Source organism: Penaeus chinensis, chromosome 34 (assembly GCF_019202785.1).
Source record: "Penaeus chinensis breed Huanghai No. 1 chromosome 34, ASM1920278v2, whole genome shotgun sequence".
NCBI classification, from domain to species: domain Eukaryota; kingdom Metazoa; phylum Arthropoda; class Malacostraca; order Decapoda; family Penaeidae; genus Penaeus; species Penaeus chinensis.
Genome location: NC_061852.1, coordinates 30217847 through 30245717, shown reverse-complemented (window position 1 = coordinate 30245717; position 27871 = coordinate 30217847). Strand labels below are relative to the sequence as shown.

Genomic DNA, 27871 nt, shown 5'->3' with positions numbered 1-27871 from the left:
GAAAAGTCAAATCAATGAACAAATAGAACCCTGGCAGCTGAAAAGTCCAATGTGAAAATACACACAATTTGAAACTTAACAACAATTTCCTTAATCTTTCTAGAATGACTTTTATGGACCAAATTTTGTTTTCCTTTTCTCTATAACAAATAAAATATATAGTACTGCAGCACCAAGCAGAACTCTAGTCTATTTTCATTAAAGATTAAACAAAAAATAATCTTTGAGCATATCTTAAAGAAACTATCCATTACACTTGATTTTTCTTTTGGCATAACTCAAAAATGAAACCTGATCAATTTTCCACCTACTATGAGTCACAAAAATGTAAATAAAAAATATGTTTACAAGGGATTAACTTTAGTGTATCATGTAGCTTTTAAAGACATTAGTCATGAACGGCTGGGCTTTGGGGTGAGGGCTTTTGTATGGGACGGTAAAACCCAGTGCATAAAAATATACATAAATACAATTACAAACATAAATACAAATATACATTTCCATATTTCTATGTCTCTTATCATTGGCTACTATTTAGCCCTTGAACCACAAAAAACAGATATATCTGCTGAAATGTAATTCACCTTTAACTATGAAAATTTATTTAACAGTGGGGAGCAGAACCATCCTTGCATTTTCCAAACCATGTAGGTGCTGCCTGCTGTGAGCAACAACAAAAATTAACTTATAATTTGGAAAGATGCAGGTTTCAAGAGCAAACATTCATTTCATTGCCTTTTGACAAGAAAAATAGCACAATCAAAGGGTTAAAGGTGTCAGAGCATTACAACATATTTTTGCTGTTGGGGAGAAAGTCAAATTACCAAGTTATGTATTGCAGTCACCTTACACCAAGGCCAAGGATTAAATAAATAAATAAGTAAATAAGTAATTAAATCAATAAATACATCCACAGAAACAAAGCGTCCAGCTGCACCTTCAGCCCCATTCTGAGTGTGTGCAACAGAGCCCTCACCCAGGGGACAAGGCACCCACCTTGCTCTGCTTCCTGATCAGCACTTGGCCATTCTTGATTTTCTTCGATCCTGGGTCTGGCTTGGCTGGGTGGACCATCTGCTCAAGTTTCCTCAGCTTTTCTCTTGCAATTTCTGCAATGGACTTCATGACTGGAGCCTGCAAGGAATAAAAATAGGTAACTTTCAACATAAATTTTTTTTAAATTAAAGAATTGAGTGAAGTGAAAACACCACAGATTTACAGTGCTTTAGTGCAAGGAATTTGCTTGCTAATTAAGTTAAGAAATCTTTGTGATTCAACTAAAAATATAAAGGGCAGATTCAGATATTCAAATGGCTGAATTTAGCTTGGAATCTAGAAGTGTTACTGGGCCTCTGATAACTGCTTTGTCACCATAACTTTTAGTAGCAAGCCTTCAAATGTAGGAGTCTGCTTAACCCCTTCCCAACGAGCACGTCATAACAAAATCGCTTGATCTGTGGTGTGCGGATATACACAAGGGCAGCGTGCCAAAGCGCTACGAGCCGGTGATTCGGCTTGATGTACCGAACTCCTGCGCTCAAAGTCGGTGCACTGCCATTGATCTCCAGAGCATAGAATTTAAAAAAAAATTCTTTACCTGTCATCAAGGGGTTAAGGACAGTCCTCTTTCAAGAGTGACACAGAAGATAGTGATGACTGTTCTCCTAAATATTTATTATTAAATACTCCGAAGGTACATATTCAGTGGCAACAGTAAAAATTTAAACAAAAAATACTTCAAAGTTACCCTTCCAAAGTTATACTGTTTAACTGACTTTAACACATGATTGTGTTAATGTCTTCACCTTACATCTGATCAATATTCTGATATCCTCCATATAGACAATACCTGATCTTTCAAAGGCTCACCTTCCTGCCATTAGACTTGCCAATCCCATTCCCTCCACTTGGTGCCCTAGTAACCACTTGCCATGTCAATCAACTTTGCACTCTCACCTCAAACTGATTATTAGTAACAAGAATTAATGGTGACTAAATTACAGGGATATGTTAATGAATGTAAGAGTTATTTAACTTCAATTCATAGTCCCATCTATAAAGTGAAGGACTATACATAACAGAGGCAAAAAATATTTCATATATAGATCTTGGTAATTTTCTAGAACCTGTCTGTACATTACAACCCAAAATTTAGGATCACCAGATTCTTCTTGATAACTACTAACCAAGTAGAGCAGAAACAGTCAGTAGATTTTGAACACACTGAAACTCCAGTCCCTATACAGAAACTTGGCACTGAGAGTGTGATGAGGGATAATTACCTCACAGAGTGTACTCAAGAGACTTTACCAGTCCAACCCCCTGCCTGGAGTGCAAGGGTTTGGAGGGGCAGTAGTAGGGGTTTTGGGGGGAACTGCCCCCAACAATAAAATAATCCATAAATACCCCTTGATATAACTCTGTCAATAGAACCAATCACATATGAAATGGATTATCATGTGACAATAGAAGATGGGCCTAGGAGAAATTCAGCAGAAATTCAAATTGGTACCAACATGGCTAGGCAGTGTGTTGGGTGAGAGAATAAATACTTCAATTTCATTACAAAATATCAAAAAAATTATGCATTCCAAACTATAAAGGAACATGACTATGAACACCAAGTCCTAAACTACTTCAAATGCTCTGTGGATCCCAAAACCCTGAAGATCCACACACAGAGTGGTTGTGGCGAGACATGAAAAAGTGGAGCAAGAGACCAGGTAATCGGCAAGAATTCTACAAACAATACCTTGCTTGGTATGTTTCTCCACGAGTACAAGCCGGATGAAGTTCAGCTCTTTGTCAAGGCCACGAAATCATACCCTCTGCGATCCAGTAAGGAATGGTGGATAACCATCACAATTCCCACCAACAACGCCTGGCCCATCTGGAGTAATGCTTAAAAGATGTGGGTAAAATTGTTACTGGATCTGGACTTTCTCCTGCTGGATCATATGAGGTGAAGATTTTGTAGACCAGGCAAGGGGAGTTTAACCTCTTGCAGCCAGGAATGCCTATAGCTGTCATGAATAAACAGATTATTATGGGCACAGCTATAGGTGTCACGATGCACTAGTGAGTTGAGTGGGAAGTTCCGCTATATGTAGTGGACTCCTCGGCCAAAGGGCTGGACTGATGCCACAAGTCACCGAGTGAGTGACACCAGGAGATTTCTGGCACCATCATTATAGGGTTAAGGGCAAAAAGCCCACTATATAACCTGGAAAGGAGTGAATACACAGCGCTCTCCCTTGTATATGCTTCTCAATATTCTCCATCCCCCCCTTCCCCTGAGATCGTAGCTGTGATTCAGGGCCGCTATCATAGCTGCGATTCGTTTACGAAAGAAACGTGGGCTAAATTCATTCAGGATATGATGAACACTATTGTCCAGATATTTTGTTCACCCTCAATTCGGCATAAGGCGTTACTTCCAAATTTTCCGAATGATCCACGCAATGCCTTTCGACAAGCTCGACCAGGCCTTCCCCTGAACCCCAGAGCCCCCTTAGGCCTCAGCCCCAAGACCCACCTGGACAGGCTGAGAGAGAATATCCTTGGCCATTTTCTTCTCCTTCTTCGTGAGGGACGGGAACTCCTCCTCAGAAATATCGGAATCCATGTCGGAACCATCATCGTCGGAGTCGTCGGAGTCGCCACTCTTCCTCTTCCTCTTCTTACTCTTATTCTTATTCTCCTTCTCGTACTTTTCGTACTGCACGTGTCTGTGTCTGCGGCCCATGGTGCTGTCTTCCTTTTCTCTCTCTTCTCTTCTCCTGCTGCGTGACCTGCTTTCCCTCTCCTTCGCCGAGAGTCCGGAATGCCCCCCGTTCTTCCCCGAGAGGCTACGTGATCTCCGGCCCTTCCTTGTAGCAAAATAACGAAAAAGAAGCGAAGTTCCCCTTCAGCCACGAGTTGTTTTCGTCGCGACTCGTGTGTGTGTTTAGGTGGACTCGTCCCGATCCGTCGGCGCGTTGTTGGAACCTCGACGTTGGTGTTCGTGTTTTTTCGTTTCTTTTTTCACGGAAGTTAGCGGCTCAGGATAATTAATTTGAAGGTTATTGATGTTTGGATTTGTTGAAAGGATTTTTTAATTTATTTTCTTCCCTTCTGTTTTGGGGATGACTTTTATGACTGTATGCAAGAAGAACGGACGTGAGACACTTCCACTCAGTGATTGTAGACGGCATGACTTTTAGTTGGTCTTCCTGTCAACAGATGGCGATAATAACTCGTGCGATTTGGTTTGTTTATTGAAATCTTTATGTCATTTGGCCTTTACTGTTGCTGCTTTGTTATTATAGTTAATATTGTTGTTTTTATCAGAAATATTATAGAAAAATATTATTATAATTTGTTACTATTACAATTATCATTATTATTATTATTATTATTATTATTATTATTATTATTATTATTATTATTATTATCATAATTATTATCATAATTATTATCATTATTATTATCATTATTATTATTATTATCATTATTATGATTATTATCATTATTATTATTATCATTATTATTATCATAATCATCACCTTCATTATATATGATATATATATATATATATATATATATATATATATATATATATATATATATATACATATATATATGTATATATGTCATATACACGCATATGTATATATACATATATGATATATATGCATGTGTATATATGTATATACATGTATATATGATATATATGTATGTAAGTATATATATGTTTGTATGTATATATATATTTATATTGTATGCATGTATGCATATACATATATATGCATATATACATACAAATATATATATGTATATATGTATGAACGCATATATATGTCTACACATATATGTGTATATATATACATATATACATACACATATACATATATGTGTATGTATGTATGTGTATATATATGTATATATATAATACACATGTGTGTATATATAGATACATGTATATATGTATAGATATGTATATATATATATTATATATGCATGTATGTATATATATGAATATATGTATATATATTATATACACATATACATATACATATATATATATATATATATATATATATATATATATATATATATATATATATATATATATATATACATATTTACATATACATATGTATTTATATATATATTTACATTCATACGTGTGTATGTGCATCGTAATATCCATCACACGACCTACACCCTGAACATCCACGACCCAATTAAGAGCAAGCCCAGCACTCGCGCCCCGGGCCCGTAGTTCGCGTCCCGCCAACAGATGGCGCCGCCCGCCCCGCGCATCACGCCCCGCGCGCCCCGCTGGCCCTTCCTCCGCCGCCGCCGCCGCAGAGTCCCAGCGCCGCCGCCGCCAGTGCTCGCCTTCGCCGCCGCCGCCGCCGCACGCCTCCGTCACCCGCCAGCCCTCACCATGCCCAAAGGTGAGGGGCGCCTCGTGTAGGGGGAGGGAAGGCGCCGTGGGCCAGCTCGCCAGCGAAGGAGCGGGAGGGGCAGGGTCCGCGCGGGCGCCCGGGAGGGGGAAGGGAAAGAGAAATCCGTCGGAATTCGGGTCGTTTCCCCGCTGGCCTCGCTCCTCGCTCGCCACGGCGGTGCGGCTGACGCAAGCGGCGCCCTTGCTCGGGGGTCCCGATGGCGCCTGCGGGAGGCTTGGCTGGAGGCCGCTCGCAGGGCGTCCCCACGTGTCCGGTGGGGGGGGGGGTCAGAGGGCCAGGGGGCCAGGGGTGCCAGGGCGCAGGGCCTCCGGGGCTCCTTCGGCGTTCTTCTTCGCCTTCTTCGCCTTCTTCGTCTCCTCTTCGTCTTCTCATTCTCCTTTATCTCCTCTTGCATTCTCCTCCACATCCTTTCCCTTGTCAGCGCCGCCTCCTCGTGGCTGTCAGGTGACAGGAGGCGCGAGGCGGGCATCAGCTGCCGAGGCATCTGGCCGCCTTCCCCCGTGGCAGGGAGCGAGCAGGTTCCAGTTGCAGATGCAGGCACTTTGATGGGAGCGAGGCCTCTGTTTTGCTTGTGAAATAGAAGTACAAGTTATTAGATGACTAAAACGGGTGAAATTTGGTAGAGTCGGCCAAGGTGGGAACCTGCCAGGACTCGTCAGCTTTACTGGCCTCTAGTCCATTTTTATTCTATACGTCATGGGTTTTATTGCGATCACAACAATTTTGGCATGGATGGATTTCTTGCACCCCTTAGGATACTCATATAGGACCCCCCCCCCCCAAACTCCCATATTCTTGGCCCTGATAGCAGGGAGGCAGGAAAAGTACCAGGAAATTGTGGTATAAAATGAGAAAGCAATAGAGATAATAACTATCCTGTGATCTCCGTGGAGGGCTGCCGCCTCCCAGCCCCTGCCGCCTCCCAGCCCCTGCCTCGGACAAAAAGAATTCTCCTCCCATTCATGGCAGGATAGAGCATTGACTGACAAGTGGGGTGAAGACGGCAAGATATACCCAATGTTTTTTCAGTTAATAACCTGGTTGATAGAAGTCGCTGAGCTGTGAAGGTTCTCAGCTGGGAGGGCAATGTAGTCATGGAATTTTTGAATTTTCTTTACTTTATTCTGCTCTACATATGTGGGGTTGGCAACCTCCCAAGGGGGGGTCACGGGCAAAGCCTCTTGCATTACACAATCCAGTGACTCATTCATTGTATGTTATATCTTACCCGGCAATTTCCCTGGTACCTTTCATGCCCTTCCCCGCCATTGGGGCCAAGATTGTGGGTAAGGTTTCCACGGCATAATTTGGATATATTTGGGTAGTAGGGGGAGAGAGGAATCCACCAATACCATAATTATTGAGATCACTTATGCGAAGGTATTCTGAATATTTACCCACTACAATTGACAGGTTGTTTACTCTGCAAGAAATGGCCGCAATAGGAAGAAAATTATCAGAAATAATTATATTTTGGGTAAATTTAAAAGACCCATGCAGACTCATGCTCATCTGCTCATTGGCTTTTGGTGAATGGTTGGATCTCCAGGTGTCAGCTCTCGAACAAAGCCACAAAATTGCAGTAAGAGATCTCACTGGCAGTATATTTCTAAGTAAGGAACCTGAGTGAGGGCTGTTATTCCAGAATGCATGTTGCATGTTTGTTGGCCCAGTAATTCTTTTCAGTAGGGACTGAACTGTGCCAGTGCTAGAGCTGCTGGATGGAATATGTACATTGCGTATTCATCCTGAATTGCTTGAGCCCTTCCCTTCTGCTCGCACCCAATCTTATGTCAACCAAATTTGTACTTCTGCCAAGAATGGTGTGCAATGTCAGTGTGATCTTCAGTTTTGTTCTGATGAAGAAGTTGGTTTCTTCGTCTATAATTACATGTTTTATTTCCCATGTATCACTTTTTTTTTTTAGTATAGCAACTACCTCCTGATGTTACTTATATCCAAATAAAAAGTTGTCAGACAAATACTTTTGTCGTATTACACACTTATTTTGGAGAGCCGTTTATGAGAACACAAATGTCCTTAGAAATAGGAAGCATTTGCAAGTTACTTGAGAGCTGTTGAAATTGTTTACATGCATATCTTGCCATAAATGATAATTTGCATGAGGGTGTAGCACTTGGCATCATTTTCTTTTCTGTTTTGGATGGTAAAAATATTATAGAAGACTGAAAATGGAAAAGGGATGTGTTGTGCAAGGAAAATGTAAAGAACAATACAGCAATTTCTTAAGGGGTTCATCAGATCTTAAGATGAGGAATTTTGAAATTGTTGTCTCACCCTCCATAAACTTCTGTTGGATGTTTTGTTTTTTCTGATATATCATCAACACAGAGTGCTGTGCTAATCATCAACTTGATTACATACATATGGTGGTTGCTGAAGCAAGCAGTATGTGCAAGATGAGAGAATGCTTATCTGTTATAAATGCAAACAGTTTTGCTGTATTTCGTAATAAGAATTCTAGAAAGTTCCTATTTTGAAATTGTAAAATATTGATAGACACTTGTTTCCTAGCATAGGCATGTTTCCAAAATTATTCACTTATACCAAGTGTAATTAAGCGTATATTTGTTTTTATGTCTTATAAGGTTCTAGTTTACTCCCTAAATTTACTCCCTTTCCAGTTAACTTTTCCCCTTCATTTTCCCTCCCTTTTCATCTATTTATTGCCTCCTTTTCTTTCTGCTTCTCTCTCCCATCTCCTTTTTATCTGTTTCCCTCTCCCTTTACATTTAATGCTTCTTACTCTATATTCCTTTCACATTCCCCCTCACAATATATTTGTTCCCCGTCCCTTTCTGTCTTTTCCGTGAATTTCCTCAATGCTTTTTATCGTTACCCTTGTATATTTCTTGCTTCCCATTTATCTGATTTTCCTCACTTTCAGGTATGTCTCCTTCCTTCTTTGTTTGTTGCCCTCTCTCTTTAAGTCTGGGTTCCCCTCCCTTTCTGTCAGTGGCCCCCCTTCCTTTTTATCTTTCCCCCATTAACTTTCAATTTCTCATTCATTTGTTTCTACTTCTTTTTTCCTTATCATTTTCCCTTCACTTTCTATCTTTTCACCTGCGCTTTGTTTTTCCCCACCCAGGCCATGTATTTCATCATCCCTTTTTTTTTTTTTCATATCCCTCTGCATTGCATTCCTCTTCCTCCTCTTTGTCCTCCCTCTCCCTTTCCATCTACATATTTTTTTATTTTTATTTTTTTCCCAAAGTATTTTTTTTTTTTTTTTTTTTTTTTTTTTTTTTTTTTTTTTTTTTTTTTTTTTTTTTTTTAGGAATTTACAATAGGGAAGCTTTTAATGGTCCGTCTCTATTTTCCTTTTTTCTGTTATTAACTTTTTGGTATTTGTTACTGAGAGCAACACCCCCTCCAGAGACAAATCATGGCATCTAGCCAACCCAAAATTCGAACCTAACCTTTCCTACCTTCTATTTATTCCCTAGACTCGGAGACAAGCCAGCCAGTACCCTCCTTTATTAGCACTTCATGCGAATAATAAAAACACGAGATTAAGAATTCTGGCTGTGTGAGCCTGTTGTGGCTATTTTCGTCATTTCCTGGTAAATAAGAGGCCGCAGCAGATGTATCTATATTGCTTCTTACTCTATTTTCCCCTATCTCTGTGCATTGTTCTCGGTAACATTAATTAGCTTTTATTTAGCTACTTGCCTATTTTTATTTCTGTGTGAAGAACTGGAGATGAACTTGTTAATGGAATCTAAGTTTAGAATTCAAACCACAATGAATAGATTGAAGAAATATATAAACTGCTATTATTCCAGGAAAGCACAAGGGAGGTCGTCGGCACTTCACCAACTTCGAAGCTTTGGAAGAGCAGAAGAAGAAGGAGGAGAAAGAGCGACAATGGAGAGTAAGTTAGGGTGTTATTGTTACCACTACTTTGATTTTTGAATGGATATTATTACACTCCTCCATCTTCCCTTTATGTCAACAGTGCTATGCTTTTGTAGGTACTCCTGTAAAAATTATAGTCCTTCATAACTAGATCTAGACTATTATGTAAGGCTCTGAATTAAAAAGTGGGATAATTAGGCCAATATGTATTAATTTAGTAGAATTATTTTGTAGGGTTTTGACTAGGAAAATTATTTTGATTTTTGATGGGTACAGATCCAAACACCATTGTTGTTATAAAAGATGCATTATTTTTCGCTGGCCGTTGTACCACGGGCTTCCCCCAATTGGTTGCTGTACCGCGTCGAGATTTTTGCATTTATTTATTATTTACTTTGATTTCTAGATGCCCCCGATGTTATAACTTTATTAAATTTTGTCTTACTGTGTTTCGGGGGATATCTTTTAGTGCTATTTAGTCACTTAGGCTAGATTTCATAAGTCACTGCATACATACAATTTTTACAAAGTCTTCCTAATAGAGTGACACCCCTGGAGGACCCAGCCATATGATAATATATGTATTATTGCCTTATTTTCATTACTGTTTTTGTCATAATAACTGATTTGACTTTGATTCTGCGCAGAGGGAGCAGGGAGAGACTGACAGTGAAGACGAGGAGGGGGAGGGGGAGGAGAAGAAGAGTTCTGGCAGTGAAGAATCCTCCTCTGAAGAGGAGTCTGGCAGTGAGGGAGAAGCAAAGGAGCTGAAAGCCAAGGGCGTTTCCAACCTCATTGAAACACAGAACCCTAACAGAGTTGTGGCCAAACCAAAGAAGGTTGCAACACTCAGCGTGGCTGCCTCGGGTGGCAGTAAAGCCCAGCTGTCCCGTCGAGAGAGGTAGGAGGTGCATGAATTTCTGGCCAGTTTAAGGGAATGCTCTAAAAGAAGAGATTTTTGATGATTGTTCTTTTGTTGAAGAAATATGAATTATTAAACCATTGGATCAGGGTGCCACATTGATCTCTTGGGCCCATATCTGGGCATTAGCCTTATTTTTGTGGCAACTCTCCCAGGGGTGGTGTGACTTGTAGGTCTGGCCCACATGAACATTAGCTTACAGGGGAGTTAGAGAGTTGTGAATTAGTAGAAAGGGATTCAATATTCACCACCTCCCCCTTTAAGGTCAGACTAATCAATTATGCTGGTAGCTGTTTGTATAGTATTAGTCAATTGGTGTAAATACTCTCATCAAGTGTATCGAGCGTTGATTTATGTATTTATTTGATGGATTTACTAGATATAAAAAGTTAGAAGTCCTTATTTATTTATAAACTTATTATTTATCAAGTTATTTGCTTTTTATTTTCTCTCATTTTACTCATTTTTTAAGTATACTTGACCCATCACTGCCAGGTAACAGAAATCTCTGAGTATGATATAACTGGTGATTTCTGGCAATGGCCAGACACTGGGCGCGGGAGTCCGCCCCATCAAGCAGAATGTCCTGCTCCACACACTGGCACATTGCCACACATACAGGCGTACCTCGCAGACCAAGTGGTTCATGTGACCCGTCTGGATCGGATTAAAGGACAAAGAAAAGATCTGAAGAGATGAAATTATTCCACATTTAACATAGACATAACTCTAGACCATTGGTCCCCATATATGATAAATTTCATGGTCCTGTTCAGTGTCTGTCATTTCAGATTCGGTTTTTAGCTACTCAGCTAATGTTGGCAGTAGTTATAGGACAAAAATCCTAAATGAAAAGAATCCAATTTAATGATGTGACGGAGAATTCTATATAGGTACTGCAGCAATAGCATGTCATAAATTTCGTATTGCTCCATGGCCCCCGGAGAGTATCCCTTGGACCCCGGTTGGGAACCCCTGCTTTCATAACTGTTTCCAAGTACCTTAAGGTACTGTTATACTGCTTATTGTCACTCTTAATATTCTCTTGTGTAAATGATGAACAAACATCCTATGCCGAATATCCTTGTGTATAGGCACTAGATAACAGATACTCTCTACAGTGGGCTCAGTGTTTATATGATAAGAATAGTACTACCAATTTTACGTGTGATTCGACTCTTGTAGGACTTACCCTATATTAAAGATTATCATAAAGACTAGAAAAAAAAAAACTTTTTTAACCCCTTACTGACGGGTGAAGAAAATATGGCAACATGACAATGTGCTGATTTGGTACATTAAGCTGAATCACCGGCTTGTAGCACTTTGGCGCGTCGCCACGGTGTACAGCCGCATTCCACAGTTCGAGTGGTTTGTTATGATGCCTCTGCGCGTGACCCGTCAGGATGGGTGTTAATAGAGAGTACTTGCATTGAAGGATGAATTCTCGTTTCCTCATGAGTATGTTGTCTCCGCTTGGAGTTAGTGATGATGACTGAAGTCTGTCTCCTTACTCGCATCACATGCCTCTTGTTTACTAGACCTGTAGATTATATCCCTGAATGGCTAGTAAAATACTAAAGGCTTATCCCTCCCATAGTTCCAACACTACACTCTCTAGCTTCAATGGAAAGTGGAGGGCCCCTGAACCACTATTCCACCTACCCTACAGCCATTGGAAAACCAGTGCAATGGTGTATGATGGCCTGCTTGGGTCAGGATTACCTTTAAAATACAACATTATTAAGTTGGGCTAATGACACAACTTCACTTTACTATATTCTCAGCTTTTAAAATTGGCAGGGATGCAACCTAGAGGATTGAAGGCTGGGAGAGATGGAGATGCAACCACATTCAGATCATATTTGCTGGTCAGATCTCACTGAACTCATAAACTGCAGGAATATACACTGACTGTTTTAATTTTATATCCATGATGAGACCTTGCTGATGTTTATCTCTTTGATATTGAAATGTTACTAGTAATAATATAAACAGCTAGATCTTGATCATAAATAATAGATATGATAATTCTAAACAAAACTATATTTGCAATTGTTATTGCAAGTATAGTATTTTTATTTCTATTTTAACCCATTGGCGACGGGTATAGAAAATTAAAAAAAACTCGGCAACGTGCCGCCTTTGAGGGGCGGGGGGGGGTTTGGTTTGCGAAGTTCTAGCTTCGCCCGGGCCTTCTAGATATGGCCCGGCCTGTGTCAGCTTTTTTACGGCTGTCTCATTGAGTTGTCTGACACTCGGTGCTTACCGTGGCGGCGGGATTGCCAGCAAGCGCTCCTGCCGCCATGGTGTAAGCATTTCGCATAGCCTCTTTACCAGCACGGCGGCTGTTGTGGGCGGTCCATGTCTCAGGAATTGTGTATGGTTACAATTTTCTAGGTAGTGGACTAGTGTGGCGTTCGGCTCGCCGCAGTGCTTGCAGCACCATTCATCGCGTTCGATTGTTGGGATAATCTGCCATGCACAGTGGTAACCTAGGCGCATTCTGTAAAGAATGACTTCGGTACCTCTGTTGCTTACTTCAGAGAGTGCCAGTGGTTCAGAGCCTGTGGCGTCTGAGTACCAGCTGGCCGAGGGGGAGGTTCTCGTTTCCTCTCTGTGGAGCTGCCGTAGGAAGGTACGACCGACCAAGGCACACTTCTCCATAAGTAATTTTCGGCTCGGTTTTATCGTCATGGGATTTGGGGGCATACCCCTGCCAGCGGCGGCTAGTCTGTCAGCAAGCTCGTTCCCTCTGATGCCGATGTGGCTTGGGACCCAGTTGATGATAATTCTTCTACCCTGAGCAAGAATTCTCTGTGCCATTGTGAGAATCGTGGTCAGTAGGTAGATGTTGTCTGTGGGTGAGCTGTGCTGAAGACAGTCAATGGGTGCCCTGGAGTCTGTGTGTATGACCACGTGTCCTTCCCTTAGGGACGCGTGGCCTAGGGCTCCCATGATTGCAACTGCCTCTGCCTGTAGCGAGGAGGCGTTGTCTGTTACCCTCATGGATCGCGTGGCATCCCTAGCTGCAAAGCCGGCGCCTGCAGTGTGGCTCATGGGATCGACCGATCCATCCGTGTAGTATGTTCTACTACCCGGAGGAGTGATGGCTGCAATGACCCTGTGGGCTTCTGCCTTTAGGCTAGGCATGGGGTATAGGCTCTTTTTCATTGACAGGCTCATTATGTTGAACTCTATCAGGCTCAGTGCCCACGGCGGGGCTTCGGCAAAGTCGGGGTGGGGGGAGTCCATGCCCTTAGCAAGAAGCTGTTCTTTGAGCTGATAGCGTATCAACACCCTGGCTGTATGAGACAGCCAGGAGTTGTTTGCAACGAGCTCGTTGTCTTGTTCGAGGCATCTGACTAATTTTTGTCTTAGGCTTGTGTTCCTGGGAGCCTGGATGACCTTTGACAGGAATTGTGTTGCCGTTAGATCGATTCGTGAGTCCAGGGGGAGAAGGTTTGCCTCCATCAGGAGGTTGAGGACCTTCGTCCACCTCGGGGCACCCAGAATGATCCTGGCAGCTTCATTTTGGACTGTTTCTATTTTGTCTGTGTGCTTTTTCTTTGCAGCAATTAGAGCGACTGAGGCATAGTCCACAATGGGCCGGACAGCATGTACATAGAATGATCTTAGTACTTTGTGTCTGGCCCCTATGCGTCTCCCAGTCATTGCTCTCATGACAGACAGTCTTGCTTTGGTTCGGTCAACCAGGTACTGGACCTCCTTCTGGAAGGAGAGGGTCCGGTCTATCCTTACCCCAAGGTATAGGTAGTCCTTGACCCATTCTAATTCCACTCCCTGGATTTTCAGTCTTGTGCCTCGAACTCTCTGTCTCAAAGCCATGGCTTTGGATTTGGCAGCAGAGATCTTTAGTCCCGTCCTACAACACTCCTCTGACACGAGGTCCAGACAACGCTGGGCTTTATTCTGGCTGCGTGGTCCAGTGGAGGTGATAGCGAGATAGTCTGCATACGAGATGATCTGGCACCCCACTGGGAGGTTTATGTTGAGGATGCAGGACATTAAAGTGTTGAATAGGGCTGGACTGAGAACCCCACCCTGTGGCGTTCCATTTTCGAGCGGCATGTGCTGCGATAGGTGACCCTGGAATTTGACATTGGCAGTCCTGTTCCTGAAGTAGTCACCTATCCAAGCCAAGAGCTTTCCTCTGATTCCCTTCTGGATCAGGCTCTCCTGAATGGCAAACGGACTTGCCATTTCAAAAGCCTTCTCCAGGTCAAGGAATACCACCACAGCTGGGCCCTTGCTGATTGTGCTTAAGAGCGTGGCTAAGCTGTGTGCTGTGCCCATGCCCCTTGTGAACCCGTTAAGGTGTTCGTGCGGGGGTCCCGTTTTCCATTGAAGCCGGTTTAGTACCATCCTCTCAGCCGTCTTGGCCAGGCAGCTGAGCAGAGAGATGGGGCGGTACTTCCCCGGCTCCTTTGGTTTTGGGTCGGGAACTATGGTAGCCCTCTTCCAACTCTGGGGTAGAGTGGAAGTTTCCCAGGACTTGTTGATGAGTTGCAAGAGTGCATGCTCACCTGCTAGTCCTAGGTGGGAGATAATGGGGTATGAGATCCCATCAGAGCCCGGGGCTGTGTTGGAACTGGTTTTATAGGCTTTCCTTAGTTCCCTCAGAGAAAAGATAACGTCTGAGTTATCGGGTTCGGCTGCCCTTTCTCTGATCTGAGCGTGTCTGTCTGGCTGTAGACGCTCTTGTCTTGCCCTCAGCTCGGCTGGCAGACTGTTGCTGCTCGTTCTCGCAGAGAACTCGTGCGCCAGTCTGTTAGCCTCTGCTTGGGGGTCGTGATGGGTGCACCTCGGGGCTGAGCGGCTGGTAGCTCGCTTGACCAGTTGCCACAGCTCTGAAAGGGTGGTTTGGTGGTCGAAGGACTCACACCATTCCAGCCACTTTTCCTGCCTGACTCTGTTGGCAGTTTCCTTGGCATCCGTGACAGCTTCCCTTAGGAGGGATAGGTTGTCGGGTTCTTTGCCTTCGGAATAGTTTTCGGCACATGTTCACCCTGTGGTTGACCTCCCTGATCTCGTCATTGAAGTACCAGGCGTCTTTGTGACTTCTGGACCCAGGCCGAGTTTTGGGTATGGTCTGTGAGGCCGCTTCATTAATGGCGTTTAGCAGGCTGGCTTCGAGCACTTCCACATTTTCGCTTTGTGGGGGATTGTTGCATCTCAGACAGAGGGCCAAGGCGTTTTGAAACGCCTGCCAGTTGGCCTTGTCTGTTTTCCATCTTGGATTTGGTCTTAGGATTTCGGCTGGGCCAGCATCCATGAGGGTAGTTATTGTGCCGTAATGGTCACTTGTGACGGTCTCCTCGACACACCAGCCAATCCTCCCCACCAGAGTCGCATTGGCCAGGGCGAGGTCTAGGACCCCTCCTCTGACATGCGTTGGCTCTTGGGTGTTGAGGAGAGCGATCTCAGGGAATGTCTCTAGCACGTCGGCTATGTGATAGCCGGCCGCATCCGGTGCCCGGCAGGGAGCCAGGATGGGGTGGTGTGCATTGAAGTCTCCCCCTATGATCACTCGGTCGTGTGCAGCAGAAGCACAGACCTGGCTGATGTCCCGCCTTTGAGCGCGTGAATTCGGTGCATCAAGCCGAATCATTGCGGGCGCGTTGGCGCGCTGCCGCGGCGGAAAGCCGCACGCCACATTGCGGGCGTATTGTTATGATGCCTATAGGCGTGACCCAACGCCATTGGGTTGATAATAAAATTAACCAGTGGCCTTTGGGATGGCATGTATATCCCCTTGATGATGGGTGAAGAAAATAAAAAAAAAACTACGCTCTGGAGATCAATGGCAACATGTTGACTTTGAGCCCGGGAGTTCAGTACATCAAGCTGTATGCCAGGGTGATGCGCCAAAGTGCTACGAGCCGGTGATTCGGCTTGATGTACCGAACTCCCGTCCTCAAAGTCGGCGCGTTGCCATGGATCTCCAGAGCATGATTTTTAAAAATATTTTCTTCACATGCCTGTAAGGGGTTAATAGTACTGCCTATCTACCCTGTTCAGTCTTTCCCATGATTTTCAAAAATATTTTCCTTCATCTTATATTACTAATAACAGCATCAATATTGATAGCATTAGAAAATATTTTTTTTCTTGAAATCTCAAGAAAATAGGAAATCAGGCCAGGTCAAGATGTCTACCAATTGACTTCTTTGGCTGAGCACTTGTAGAGACGTTTCACTAAATAAAACTACAGTGAACACTACATTAACCTGACAGCATGGGTTCACAAGTAGATGATGATAGAGTGGGAGGGTGTGTGAGAGACCTCATATAAACCATGCTATCATTTTACACACATTTATGTCCAGTACAAATGGTGAAAATATTAGAAACAAAAGGTTAACCCCCACTTTAGGCTCTGGAGATCAATGGCAACGCGCCGACTTTGAGGGAGTTCGGTACATCAAGCCGAATCACTGGCTTGTAGCGCTTTGGCGCGCCGCCACGATGTACTGCTCGCCACAGATCGAGCAGTTTGTTTTGACGCCTCACGGCGTGACCCTTCGGGAAGGGGTTAAAATTATATTGTGATAGCAATATAATAGACTTGAAAATGGACAATTCCTGTGTTTGTCTACAATTATGCAGATCAGAATCTTGTGCAGATTCTTTCAAGTGGTATTTTATATGATTATTCATTATAGACATTATTAGTTTCTGGTAACTTGACATCAGTGTTACTTGGTGCAGAAAACACCTTGTTGAGTGGGATGTAGATCTTTCAGTTGTACCTGTCTGTACATTATCATCATTATCATCATCATCATCATCATCATCATCAATCATCATCATCAATCATCATCATCATCATCAATCATCATCATCAATCATCATCATCATCAATCATCATCATCAACAATCAATCATCATCATCATCATCAATCATCATCATCATCATCATCATCATCATCATCATCATCAATCATCATCATCATCATCAATCATCATCAATCATCGTCAATCATCATCAATCATCATCATCATCAATCATCATCATCAATCATCATCATCAATCATCATCATCAATCAATCATCATCATCAATCAATCATCATCATCATCAATCATCATCATCATCATCATCAATCATCATCATCATCAATCATCATCATCATCATCAATCATCATCATCATCAATCATCATCATCATCATCATCATCATCATCAATCATCATCAATCATCATCATCATCAATCATCATCATCAATCATCATCATCAATCATCATCATCATCATCATCAATCATCATCATCATCAATCATCATCATCATCAATCATCATCATCATCAATCATCATCATCATCAATCATCATCATCATCAATCATCATCATCATCAATCATCATCATCAATCATCATCATCAATCATCATCATCCATCATCATCGCTCTATCTAGTATTACTTGTCAGTGTCAATAGTGTTGATGTAAATATCATTTGAAAGTTCCAGGAATGGGATAATTGGGTGAAGTCAGGAAGGGCGACTGATTGACTCCTTGGAAGCTACAGTGGATAGTGCAGTTATCCAGCACCAAGGGGTTGATTATTATTATTACTGCACTTTCTATTATTATACTGTAACTAGTTGAATATATTTGATATATTATTATTTTCATTATTTGACTCATACAGTTAATCATAGAGATTGAAACAAACTGATATGAATCCTCTGCTGATTTGCCTCCAGATCAAATCATATCAATATTTGCTGGATTTGTAGAAGAGCAATATTTTTACTTGTTAAGCCTCTTTCTGTAAACATTTTATTGCACACTTTACGATTGGCAAACACAGGAAACACCAGTTCCCCCATTAACCATGTAACTAGGGAAATCTAGCTTAGAATTATTACTTTTATTTGTTACAGCTACATTTTATTTTATTTTTTGCATAGTTATCTTTTCTGATAAAATGAACATTTGCCTTATCAGGGAAGAGATTGAGAAGCAGAGGGCTACAGCACATTATCGAAAGATGCATGCTGAAGGGAAAACCGAGGAGGCCAGGGCGGATTTGGCACGACTTGCTCTCATAAGACAGCAGCGAGAAGAGGCTGCCAAAAAGAAAGAAGAGGAACGGAAAGGTAGAAAGTACTTCTTTTTGGCTAGGTAGAATTTAAATGCACAAGATGACCACCATAGAAAGAAAAATTAATTGCTGGGTATTGTATCCCATAGAACAATCAATGATTTGACAGTTTTTTTCTCTTTCAGCAAAAGAAGATGCAGCAGCAGCTAAGAAAGAACAGCTTGCAAAGGTTCTCAATAAGAAGAAAAGCTGATCATATTCTTGGGCTAGATACTTGTCTTGTATAGATAGCTGCGGCCGTCACACATCATGCCAAGTGACTCTGCACGCATCCAACTGGACTTTCTGAATGTGCGTGTATGAGGATTTAGAATTAAATTTTTTTGTTTCAAATTTTAGTTTGCATATTTTCTTCCAGTAAACCATACAGTGTGCTGAGTCAGTTGTCTGTGATGTTAAAAAAATAAAAAGTTTGAGTTTGGTTAGGAAATATTGATCTTGTGATGGAGAAGCTTATCTTTTGAAGACCTTTACAACAGAGTGTGAAGTTTTTCCCGCATAGTGCAATGCCTACTCAGAGCAATTAGAAGGTAGAAGCATGTACTGCTGGAGAAATACACTCTACAAGTACAGTTCAAGTGTCAAGAACGGATGGTTATTCTTTGATTCTATTTTGTATGTAATTCCTTTTTCTGATTTTACAAAGGAGTCTGTTCCTAATTTGCAAATGGATTATACAGTATTCGGACATATTTTTGTATAAGTATTTATCTGATAGTGTGTTTCATTTTCATTTATATTTCATGGAAACATTGCTTCATATTTTGCCTGTGGATGGATTTGGGTTATCTCATACAACACTGATTATTTCTTTGATAACTTTTTATATAAAGCAATGTGATATTTATGAATGTTAAGCTCCATTAGGCCTGAAATATGTAGCGAATCCTGCTGCTACAAATCGCTCCAATCAGGAGATCCAGGTTTAGCAAACAGAACCTACCTTGCAGCTACAAAACTTCCTTGCATATCATCACATGACATTAGCATTACTGTACAGCACAATGTAACATGAAGAATGTTGTGGCTAGGTGAAAAAGCAAGTGGAATTTGAGTAAGTATTTTTGGTTAAGTTCAAGAGGAAATCATATTATATTATATAGTTTATTGTCAAATTGTGAGATGTACCTGTATACTGTTTCCTGTCAAAAGAGAATTTTCTTTTATTAATATATGTTGTGTAGTTAGTGTTGATTGTTTAGTATGAAGTCATTGTAGCCACTATGAAAATATTTATACATTGAATATTATATCATTTGGAGTCAGTGATATACTGGTATATGTATTACATATGTGAAGCCCTCGGTCACGGAACAGGTTGGGGGTTTGCAGGATATCTTTGTTTGCATTTATTAAATTCTGTTGTTTTGAGTCTCAAAAAAGGAAATGGGTAAAATAAAAAAAAAAAAAAGGATTAAAAGAAGTTCTCATGCTTAAGACAAGAAATTAAAGGAATTGATGTGAGTGATAATAAGAGTAAGATGTTGCCTTTGCTTTTCGAGTTTTCAAACACCCCATCATCTATACATTTACATGTTAACTGTTATTCTACACGCAGCATCTTCTTCCTGTGGCTGTCATCGGAAATCGGATGCTGTGGGTTTGTACGGATATTTTTGGAACCCTTTTGCTGATCGGTTTTGCAAAGGACCAGATGCAGAATCATTGTCATTATTAAAGAGGCTTATCAACCTGTTTGTTTCCTTGATTTCCTGAAGATAACGGCAATTGATTGATTGGAGATTTGGGTGACACGGAATCTCTCCCTTTTTATATTAGCTTTTTAGGAAGTTAGGAAGAGACTTGTTTTAGGAATGATTCATATATATTAAATGGATTGTTTTATAATTTCATGAGAATACCTGCATTGAAGAGAGATAAAAAATCATACTGTTAAACATAGACTAACAGACTAATAAATCCCTATTTTGGAAAAAAATAATAGCAGGATTAAGTGAAAATAACTTCATGAAACAGAGATGGGAATAGAACTTTTCAATTCTGCATATTTATCAGATGTAGATGCAACCTCAAAATCTATTAGGAACATTTGTAGTGTAAGATTCATTCACATTTATATAAGTCATTGCATACTTACATTTTATCTATACATGTACATATGCAATTTATCTTTTTCCTTTTCTTTGTTTTTTTACATTTCTATAGGGATAACTATAGGGAATGAAACTTACGTGAACACAATGTTAGAGATTTATAACTTGAAATATTGCCCTCTCAATCTATGAAATGCTTGGAAAATTAAATAGCTACCAGAGCTGAGGCTACTTTAAGGTGTACAGAAATAGGCAAAGGATGCATGGAGCCAAAGGAAGACTATTTTGACTCCAAATTTCAGAAAAAGATAAAACCTTACAATTCAGCCCTGACTTAGGACTATCTGATTCACCAACAAGTCTCGCTCTAATTCTGATCAGCTGACTCAAAATACTTCTCTTTACTTTATATACCCCCCCAATCCTTTGCCCGTTGTTGTCGTGGGGGGGCTTAGGAGACGAAGACTGAGACCCAATGATGGGAAACTCCTCAACCTTGGGACTCAGCCACCGACTCAACTAATTTTGCATAGTCTTTTTTCCCACTCATACTTTTCGTTTCTACTATCCACCTCCTAGGGTGTGAGAGCCGTGCTGAAAGGATGAAAGGCTGACTTTATGTCAGTCCTGAACGGCCTGAGGGAACCATGGGCACGGTATTCCCCTGCCATACCTGGCCCTTACCCCTCAAGGGGACCCTGAGGGGTGGACTATTTTTTTCCCCCAACATACTCCAGGCTTATCATGGCCTATAATGAAGACGTACGGGGCAATGAGGCTTGCCCCTTTATCAAATAGCCCCAAACCCAGCTCTCCTTTGACCACGGCTCCGAACTCTGCAACAACTCCTCCATCATCAATGCATACTAGTACAGTATCAACCCTAATCAACAACCAACCCCCAGGAGACATTTCTACTCTCCCAACATGCTCAACTTCAACACCTTTACTCCCACAACCTCTTTCATCAACCACCCCATCTCCCCTTATTACTACCTTACAACCTTATTGCCCACCTCCACGTAACACTACCCCCCTCAACACTACTCCCTCCTCCACACGTCCCCGCACTTCTACTACCCCTACCTCTACAAGAATCCTAAATGGGACCGATTTTTCGTGATCCCTCCCACAGCTCCCTACTCTCAAAACACCCTCCTCTTCCAACAATGCCTCCAAAAACAAGTAGGCAAAGTCTCTTTCCGTAGCCGACCCGACCACTCCCGTCTCGTCACAGAAACAACTGAAAACGAAGCTATAGCATTAACTAAACTAACTGATCTATGTGGTAATCCCATCCCTACAGAACCTCATCCAACCCTCAATACTTGCACTGGAACTCTCAATCTCCCCAACAGATTGCCCAATCCATGACAAAGAATGGTCAGATTGTGGAGAGGACTTACTCGCTTGTCTCACAGACTATGATGCAACATATGTACAATGCCACTCCATTCCTCCCAGACGAAATCGTAAGAAATCCATCAACATTGCCAAAATTACTTTCCGTAGACATGACCTTCCCTTTAATGTTTACATAGGTGGGGAATCCCTACCTGTCCGACCATACCAACCTCCTCCTCGTCAGTGCCAAAATTGTTGGCGTTTAGGACACCCAGCCAAACACTGTCATTCCACAGCCAGATGCCCACTATGTGCCCAACCTGGCCATACTCGATCAAACTGCTCTGCACAATCACGCACATGTGCAAACTGTGGCGGCCCGCATAATGTATTTTATAAAGGCTGCCCCACCTACAAATTTGAGTCTGAGGTAGCCACTCTCAGATTCAGACTTGGACTCACTCTACGTGAAGCCAGACAGGAAGCACGTCGACAAGGCTTTTCTCTTACCCCCTACTCCAGTAATGTCGCTCACTCTGACAATCCCCCTACCTCCCAAGCTCCTACACCCTCTCCTAAACCCAACCCCCCTCCATCTAAATTCCCCTCTTCTACCTTCTACCTTCCCCAGTCAAACTCTTTTGCCATCCTTAACCCAGACACTCCAATCTCTACCCAATCAAATTCTTTTGCCGTCCTAAATCCAGACACCCCAATCTCTACTACAGCCCCAACACCTTCCCCTCTCCCTCCCCGCACTACCCGCAGCAGACAATAAACGTTCCACCCCCTCTTCCCCTACCTCACAATCACCTCCACCTTCCTTTGCCCCTATTTTTCAGACACCAGACTTCTCTTCCCCCCCTCACAAGAAAACCTTTATCTCACAAAACTCCCCAACCAACTCCACTACAGAAGATATCCAGAACTACATAATCGAGTCCCAAACTAATACTCATCCACCTTCAAATTCTAAAACTCCCGCTCCCTCCACACTCAAAGTGACTGCCGATATCCATCCTCCTCCTACTCATATTCTCCCTACACCCAATCCTCCTACCCCATCCCAACAAAACCCATTCCCTCTGACTCCAGCCTCACCTATATTAACCCTCCCACTATCCCCTCTATCCCTTCCACTCCCTCCTGGATACACACGTGAAACCCTCATGTCACAAGTACCCTCTTCCCCAAACCCTCTACCTCCCGACACCCCTCCTAATACAACACCACCTCCCCAACCTCATTCTTTATCCCACCCTCTAGCACCTTCCCCTTCAAATTTTCCAACACGCACTGCAATCTTTGCCAGTAAATCAACGAAAGTATAACTATCCTTCATTGGAACATTCGTGGTTTCCGAATGTTCCTCTTTCAGTCCCACATATTCTATTGTCATGCCCACGTCCTCCCTACATAGACATCCCAACTTATCAGACATCCTTACAGAATCTCACACTTTCTGCTTTGACAACCTGTTTTCCTTCCTCATATATTTAACCCCTTTACATTACCTCATCCGACCCTAACCCATTCACTCACAAATTCCTAAACCCAGCTTTAACAACTAATCACTAACCCAACCATCCTTCACTAACATTAACTATAGTGCTATATGACCTTAGATGTCTAGCACATTTATTTGCTTTTAACCATTAACCATTAACCATTTACTTTATATATTATTAATTTATTATTTTATTTATTTTTGTACGTTTGTTGCCTTTATTTAAAAAGTCAAAATAAGCTTGAAGAATTGGAGTAATTCAGAGTATGGAGAGAGTTGCCAAATTATTACTTCCTGATACTAGAAGAATAATTGAGTTAAACCTAAGGCATAACTGTTTACAGCTAAATATTGGAGATTTACCATAGAATTTCCTTTTTTTCTCTGTTCTGCTTCTCCATCTTCCTTTTCTTCTTTTCCTCCTTCTCCTCTTTCTTCTCCTTCTGCTTCTCCTCCTTCTCTACTTCCTTTAACAGGATAGTGCCCATTGTTGACAGATTCTCAGGCTGCTGACAATTAATTTGGTGACTAACGGATTGGTGGTAACAATCAACTGCTGGTAACAAGCGGTTTCTACAAAGCTTACAATACTCGGAACAAAGATTCGTAGCCAGTCCTCCTATGGCTGACGTCGGTGGCCGCACTCGACGCCCGGCCCTTCAAAGTGGGGTGAGCTGGGCGAAGCGAGGGGCGTAGTGGAAGGCGTACCTAGAGGCGCCCACGGGTGTGTGGTAGTAGGAGAGCGGCCTAAGGGATGCTGCGCCCTGAGCGTCGGCCACGGGATGCTGCGAGAGCATCGGGACGAGGGAGCCGTGGGCGCCGCGAGCTTGCCACTCACCAGCACTCTCATCCTTCCAGAACCTCAACCCGAACTTAGCCTGAACATTTCAGAGAGTGCCAGTGGGTCATCCCCCACAATTCCTTGCCCGTTGTTGTCGTGGGGGGTCTTAGGAGGCGGAGACTGGGACCCAATGCCGGGGAACTCCCCAACCTTGGGACTCAGCCCTCGACTCAACAAATTTTGCATGGTCTTTTTTTTCCCCTCCTACTTTTTGTTTCTGTCCCTTCACCAACCCCTTCTACTATCCACTTCCTAAGGTGTGAGAGCCGTGCTGTGTATGTGTAATTTACCTTTCCAGCCATTACAACAGTCCCGATTAACTTCTTTAGCTTATTCAGTTTCATTCTTCACCCCCTTTGCTTGTTCGCGCGTCTCGAATCACCTCTCTAGCTAGTTCACCCATTTATTCCCCTTAGCCCTTTCACCCGCCCCCGTTTACCCCCTACGTTGTTCATCCACCCCGATTAATACCCTCGCCAACCATCTCATCCGCCGCATTCCACTCTTTCAGCCAGGTCACCCAGTTCAGGGGGGGGGGGGGGGGGTTTGGTTTGCGAAGTTCTAGCTTCGCCCGGGCCTTCTAGACATGGCCCGGCCTGTGTCAGCTTTTTTACGGCTGTCTCATTGAGTTGTCTGACACTCGGTGCTTACCGTGGCGGCGGGATTGCCAGCAAGCGCTCCTGCCGCCATGGTGTAAGCATTTCGCATAGCCTCTTTACCAGCACGGCGGCTGTTGTGGGCGGTCCATGTCTCAGGAATTGTGTATGGTCACAATTTTCTAGGTAGTGGACTAGTGTGGCGTTCGGCTCGCCGCAGTGCTTGCAGCACCATTCATCGCGTTCGATTGTTGGGATAATCTGCCATGCACAGTGGTAACCTAGGCGCATTCTGTGAAGAATGACTTCGGTACCTCTGTTGCTTACTTCAGAGAGTGCCAGTGGTTCAGAGCCTGTGGCGTCTGAGTACCAGCTGGCCGAGAGGGAGGTTCTCGTTTCCTCTCTGTGGAGCTGCCGTAGGAAGGTACGACCGACCAAGGCACACTTCTCCATAAGTAATTTTCGGCTCGGTTTTATCGTCATGGGATTTGGGGGCATACCCCTGCCAGCGGCGGCTAGTCTGTCAGCAAGCTCGTTCCCTCTGATGCCGATGTGGCTTGGGACCCAATTGATGATAATTCTTCTACCCTGAGCAAGAATTCTCTGTGCCATTGTGAGAATCGTGCTCAGTAGGTAGATGTTGTCTGTGGGTGAGCTGTGCTGAAGACAGTCAATGGCTGCCCTGGAGTCTGTGTGTATGACCACGTGTCCTTCCCTTAGGGACGCGTGGCCTAGGGCTCCCATGATTGCAACTGCCTCTGCCTGTAGCGAGGAGGCGTTGTCTGTTACCTTCATGAATTGCGTGGCATCCCTAGCTGCAAAGCCGGCGCCTGCAGTGTGGCTCATGGGATCGACCGATCCATCCGTGAAGTATGTTCTACTACCCGGAGGAGTGATGGCTGCAATGACCCTGTGGGCTTCTGCCTTTAGAATAGGCGTGGGGTATTGGCTCTTTTCCATTGACAGGTTTATTATATTGAACTCTTATCAAGCTCTGTTCCCACGGCGGGGCTTCCGCAAAGTCGGGGTGGGGGGAGTCCATGCCCTTAGCAAGATGCTGTTCTTTGAGCTGATAGCGTATCAACACCCTGGCTGTGTGAGACAGCCAGGAGTTGTTTGCAAAGAGCTCGTTGTGTTCGAAGCGTCTGCCTAATTTTTGTCTTAGGCTTGTGTTCCTGGGAGCCTGGATGACCTTTGACAGGAATTGTGTTGCCCTGAGTCCAGGGGAAAAAGGTTTGCCTTCATCAGGAGGTTGAGGACCTTCGTCCACCTCGGGGCACCCAGAATGATCCTGGCAGCTTCATTTTGGACTGTCTCTAATTTGTCTGAGTACTTTTTCTTTGCGGCAATTAGAGCGACTGAGGCATAGTCCACAATGGGCCGGACAGCATGTACATAGAATGATCTTAGTACTTTGTGTCTGGCCCCTATGCGTCTCCCAGTCATTGCTCTCATGACAGACAGTCTTGCTTTGGTTCGGTCAACCAGGTACTGGACCTCCTTCTGGAAGGAGAGGGTCCGGTCTATCCTTACCCCAAGGTATAGGTAGTCCTTGACCCATTCTAATTCCACTCCATGGATCGCGTGGCATCCCTAGCTGCAAAGCCGGCGCCTGCAGTGTGGCTCATGGGATCGACCGATCCATCCGTGTAGTATGTTCTACTACCCGGAGGAGTGATGGCTGCAATGACCCTGTGGGCTTCTGCCTTTAGGCTAGGCATGGGGTATAGGCTCTTTTTCATTGACAGGCTCATTATGTTGAACTCTATCAGGCTCAGTGCCCACGGCGGGGCTTCGGCAAAGTCGGGGTGGGGGGAGTCCATGCCCTTAGCAAGAAGCTGTTCTTTGAGCTGATAGCGTATCAACACCCTGGCTGTATGAGACAGCCAGGAGTTGTTTGCAACGAGCTCGTTGTCTTGTTCGAGGCATCTGACTAATTTTTGTCTTAGGCTTGTGTTCCTGGGAGCCTGGATGACCTTTGACAGGAATTGTGTTGCCGTTAGATCGATTCGTGAGTCCAGGGGGAGAAGGTTTGCCTCCATCAGGAGGTTGAGGACCTTCGTCCACCTCGGGGCACCCAGAATGATCCTGGCAGCTTCATTTTGGACTGTTTCTATTTTGTCTGTGTGCTTTTTCTTTGCAGCAATTAGAGCGACTGAGGCATAGTCCACAATGGGCCGGACAGCATGTACATAGAATGATCTTAGTACTTTGTGTCTGGCCCCTATGCGTCTCCCAGTCATTGCTCTCATGACAGAGTCTTGCTTTGGTTCGGTCAACCAGGTACTGGACCTCCTTCTGGAAGGAGAGGGTCCGGTCTATCCTTACCCCAAGGTATAGGTAGTCCTTGACCCATTCTAATTCCACTCCCTGGATTTTCAGTCTTGTGCCTCGAACTCTCTGTCTCAAAGCCATGGCTTTGGATTTGGCAGCAGAGATCTTTAGTCCCGTCCTACAACACTCCTCTGACACGAGGTCCAGACAACGCTGGGCTTTATTCTGGCTGCGTGGTCTAGTGGAGGTGATAGCGAGATAGTCTGCATACGAGATGATCTTGCACCCCACTGGCAGGTTTATGCTGAGGATGCAGGACATTAAGGTGTTAAATAGGGCTGGACTGAGAACCCCACCCTGTGGCGTTCCATTTTCTAGTGGCATGTGCTGTGATAGGTGACCTTAAAATCTGACTCTGGCTGTCCTGTTCCTGAAGTAGTCACCTATCCAAGCCAAGAACCCTGAACAGCGCAACTGTCCCTGCTTATATAGTGTACCCTTTTGAGGAACGGTGCCAGTTAGTACTTGTTCTTGTACATATGAAATGAATGTTACTTTTGAATATTGCTTCTCACATTATTCATCCAGCCTTTTTTCTTCGAGTAACATCAATATCTCGTTTAATTTTCTTCGATAACGTTTATTTTTTATTGCCCCGATTAAGACAACGTTTGTTGTTGGCGTCATCTGTCGAGAAGTCATACGACCGGAAATGAGGCAACGGCGAAGGTGTATTGGCGTGGAACACTTTTTTTCCTTTTTTTTGCGACATAATTGTTATATTACCCGATGACATTCAAGGAAAGAGAAACTCCCTACAAACGCGATCACATTCCAAAAGCAGGAAATATACGACGCACGTCAAAAGCTGCG

The 27871-nt window shown here is 43.3% G+C and overlaps 2 protein-coding genes across 2 annotated transcripts in view; one reads left to right on the top strand and one right to left on the bottom strand.

The window, feature by feature from the left end:
- LOC125043911 (ribosome production factor 1-like) overlaps nt 1-3970 on the bottom strand; it is a 14187-nt gene extending 10217 nt beyond the window's left edge. Inside the window, exons 1-2 of the mRNA XM_047640289.1 lie at nt 3536-3970; nt 997-1134 (exon numbers count right to left, since the gene is read on the bottom strand). Coding sequence (XP_047496245.1) covers nt 997-1134; nt 3536-3745 — 348 coding nt within the window. The 5' untranslated portion in view covers nt 3746-3970. The remainder of the gene's footprint in view (nt 1-996; nt 1135-3535) is intronic.
- Nucleotides 3971-5304: 1334 nt separating this feature from the next.
- LOC125043756 (28 kDa heat- and acid-stable phosphoprotein-like) lies at nt 5305-20073 on the top strand. The gene is made up of 5 exons (XM_047640024.1): nt 5305-5441; nt 9260-9348; nt 9980-10233; nt 18226-18377; nt 18508-20073. The coding sequence occupies exons 1-5, from the start codon at nt 5432-5434 to the stop codon at nt 18573-18575; spliced, it is 573 nt and encodes a 190-aa protein (XP_047495980.1). The 5' UTR covers nt 5305-5431; the 3' UTR covers nt 18576-20073.
- The last annotated feature ends 7798 nt before the right edge of the window (nt 20074-27871 follow it).

Coding starts and splice junctions, on each gene's coding strand:
- LOC125043756 (XM_047640024.1), top strand. Junction 9,349..9,979: donor AGAAAGAGCGACAATGGAGA/GTAAGTTAGGGT, acceptor GATTCTGCGCAG/AGGGAGCAGGGAGAGACTGA. Junction 10,234..18,225: donor CAGCTGTCCCGTCGAGAGAG/GTAGGAGGTGCA, acceptor TTGCCTTATCAG/GGAAGAGATTGAGAAGCAGA.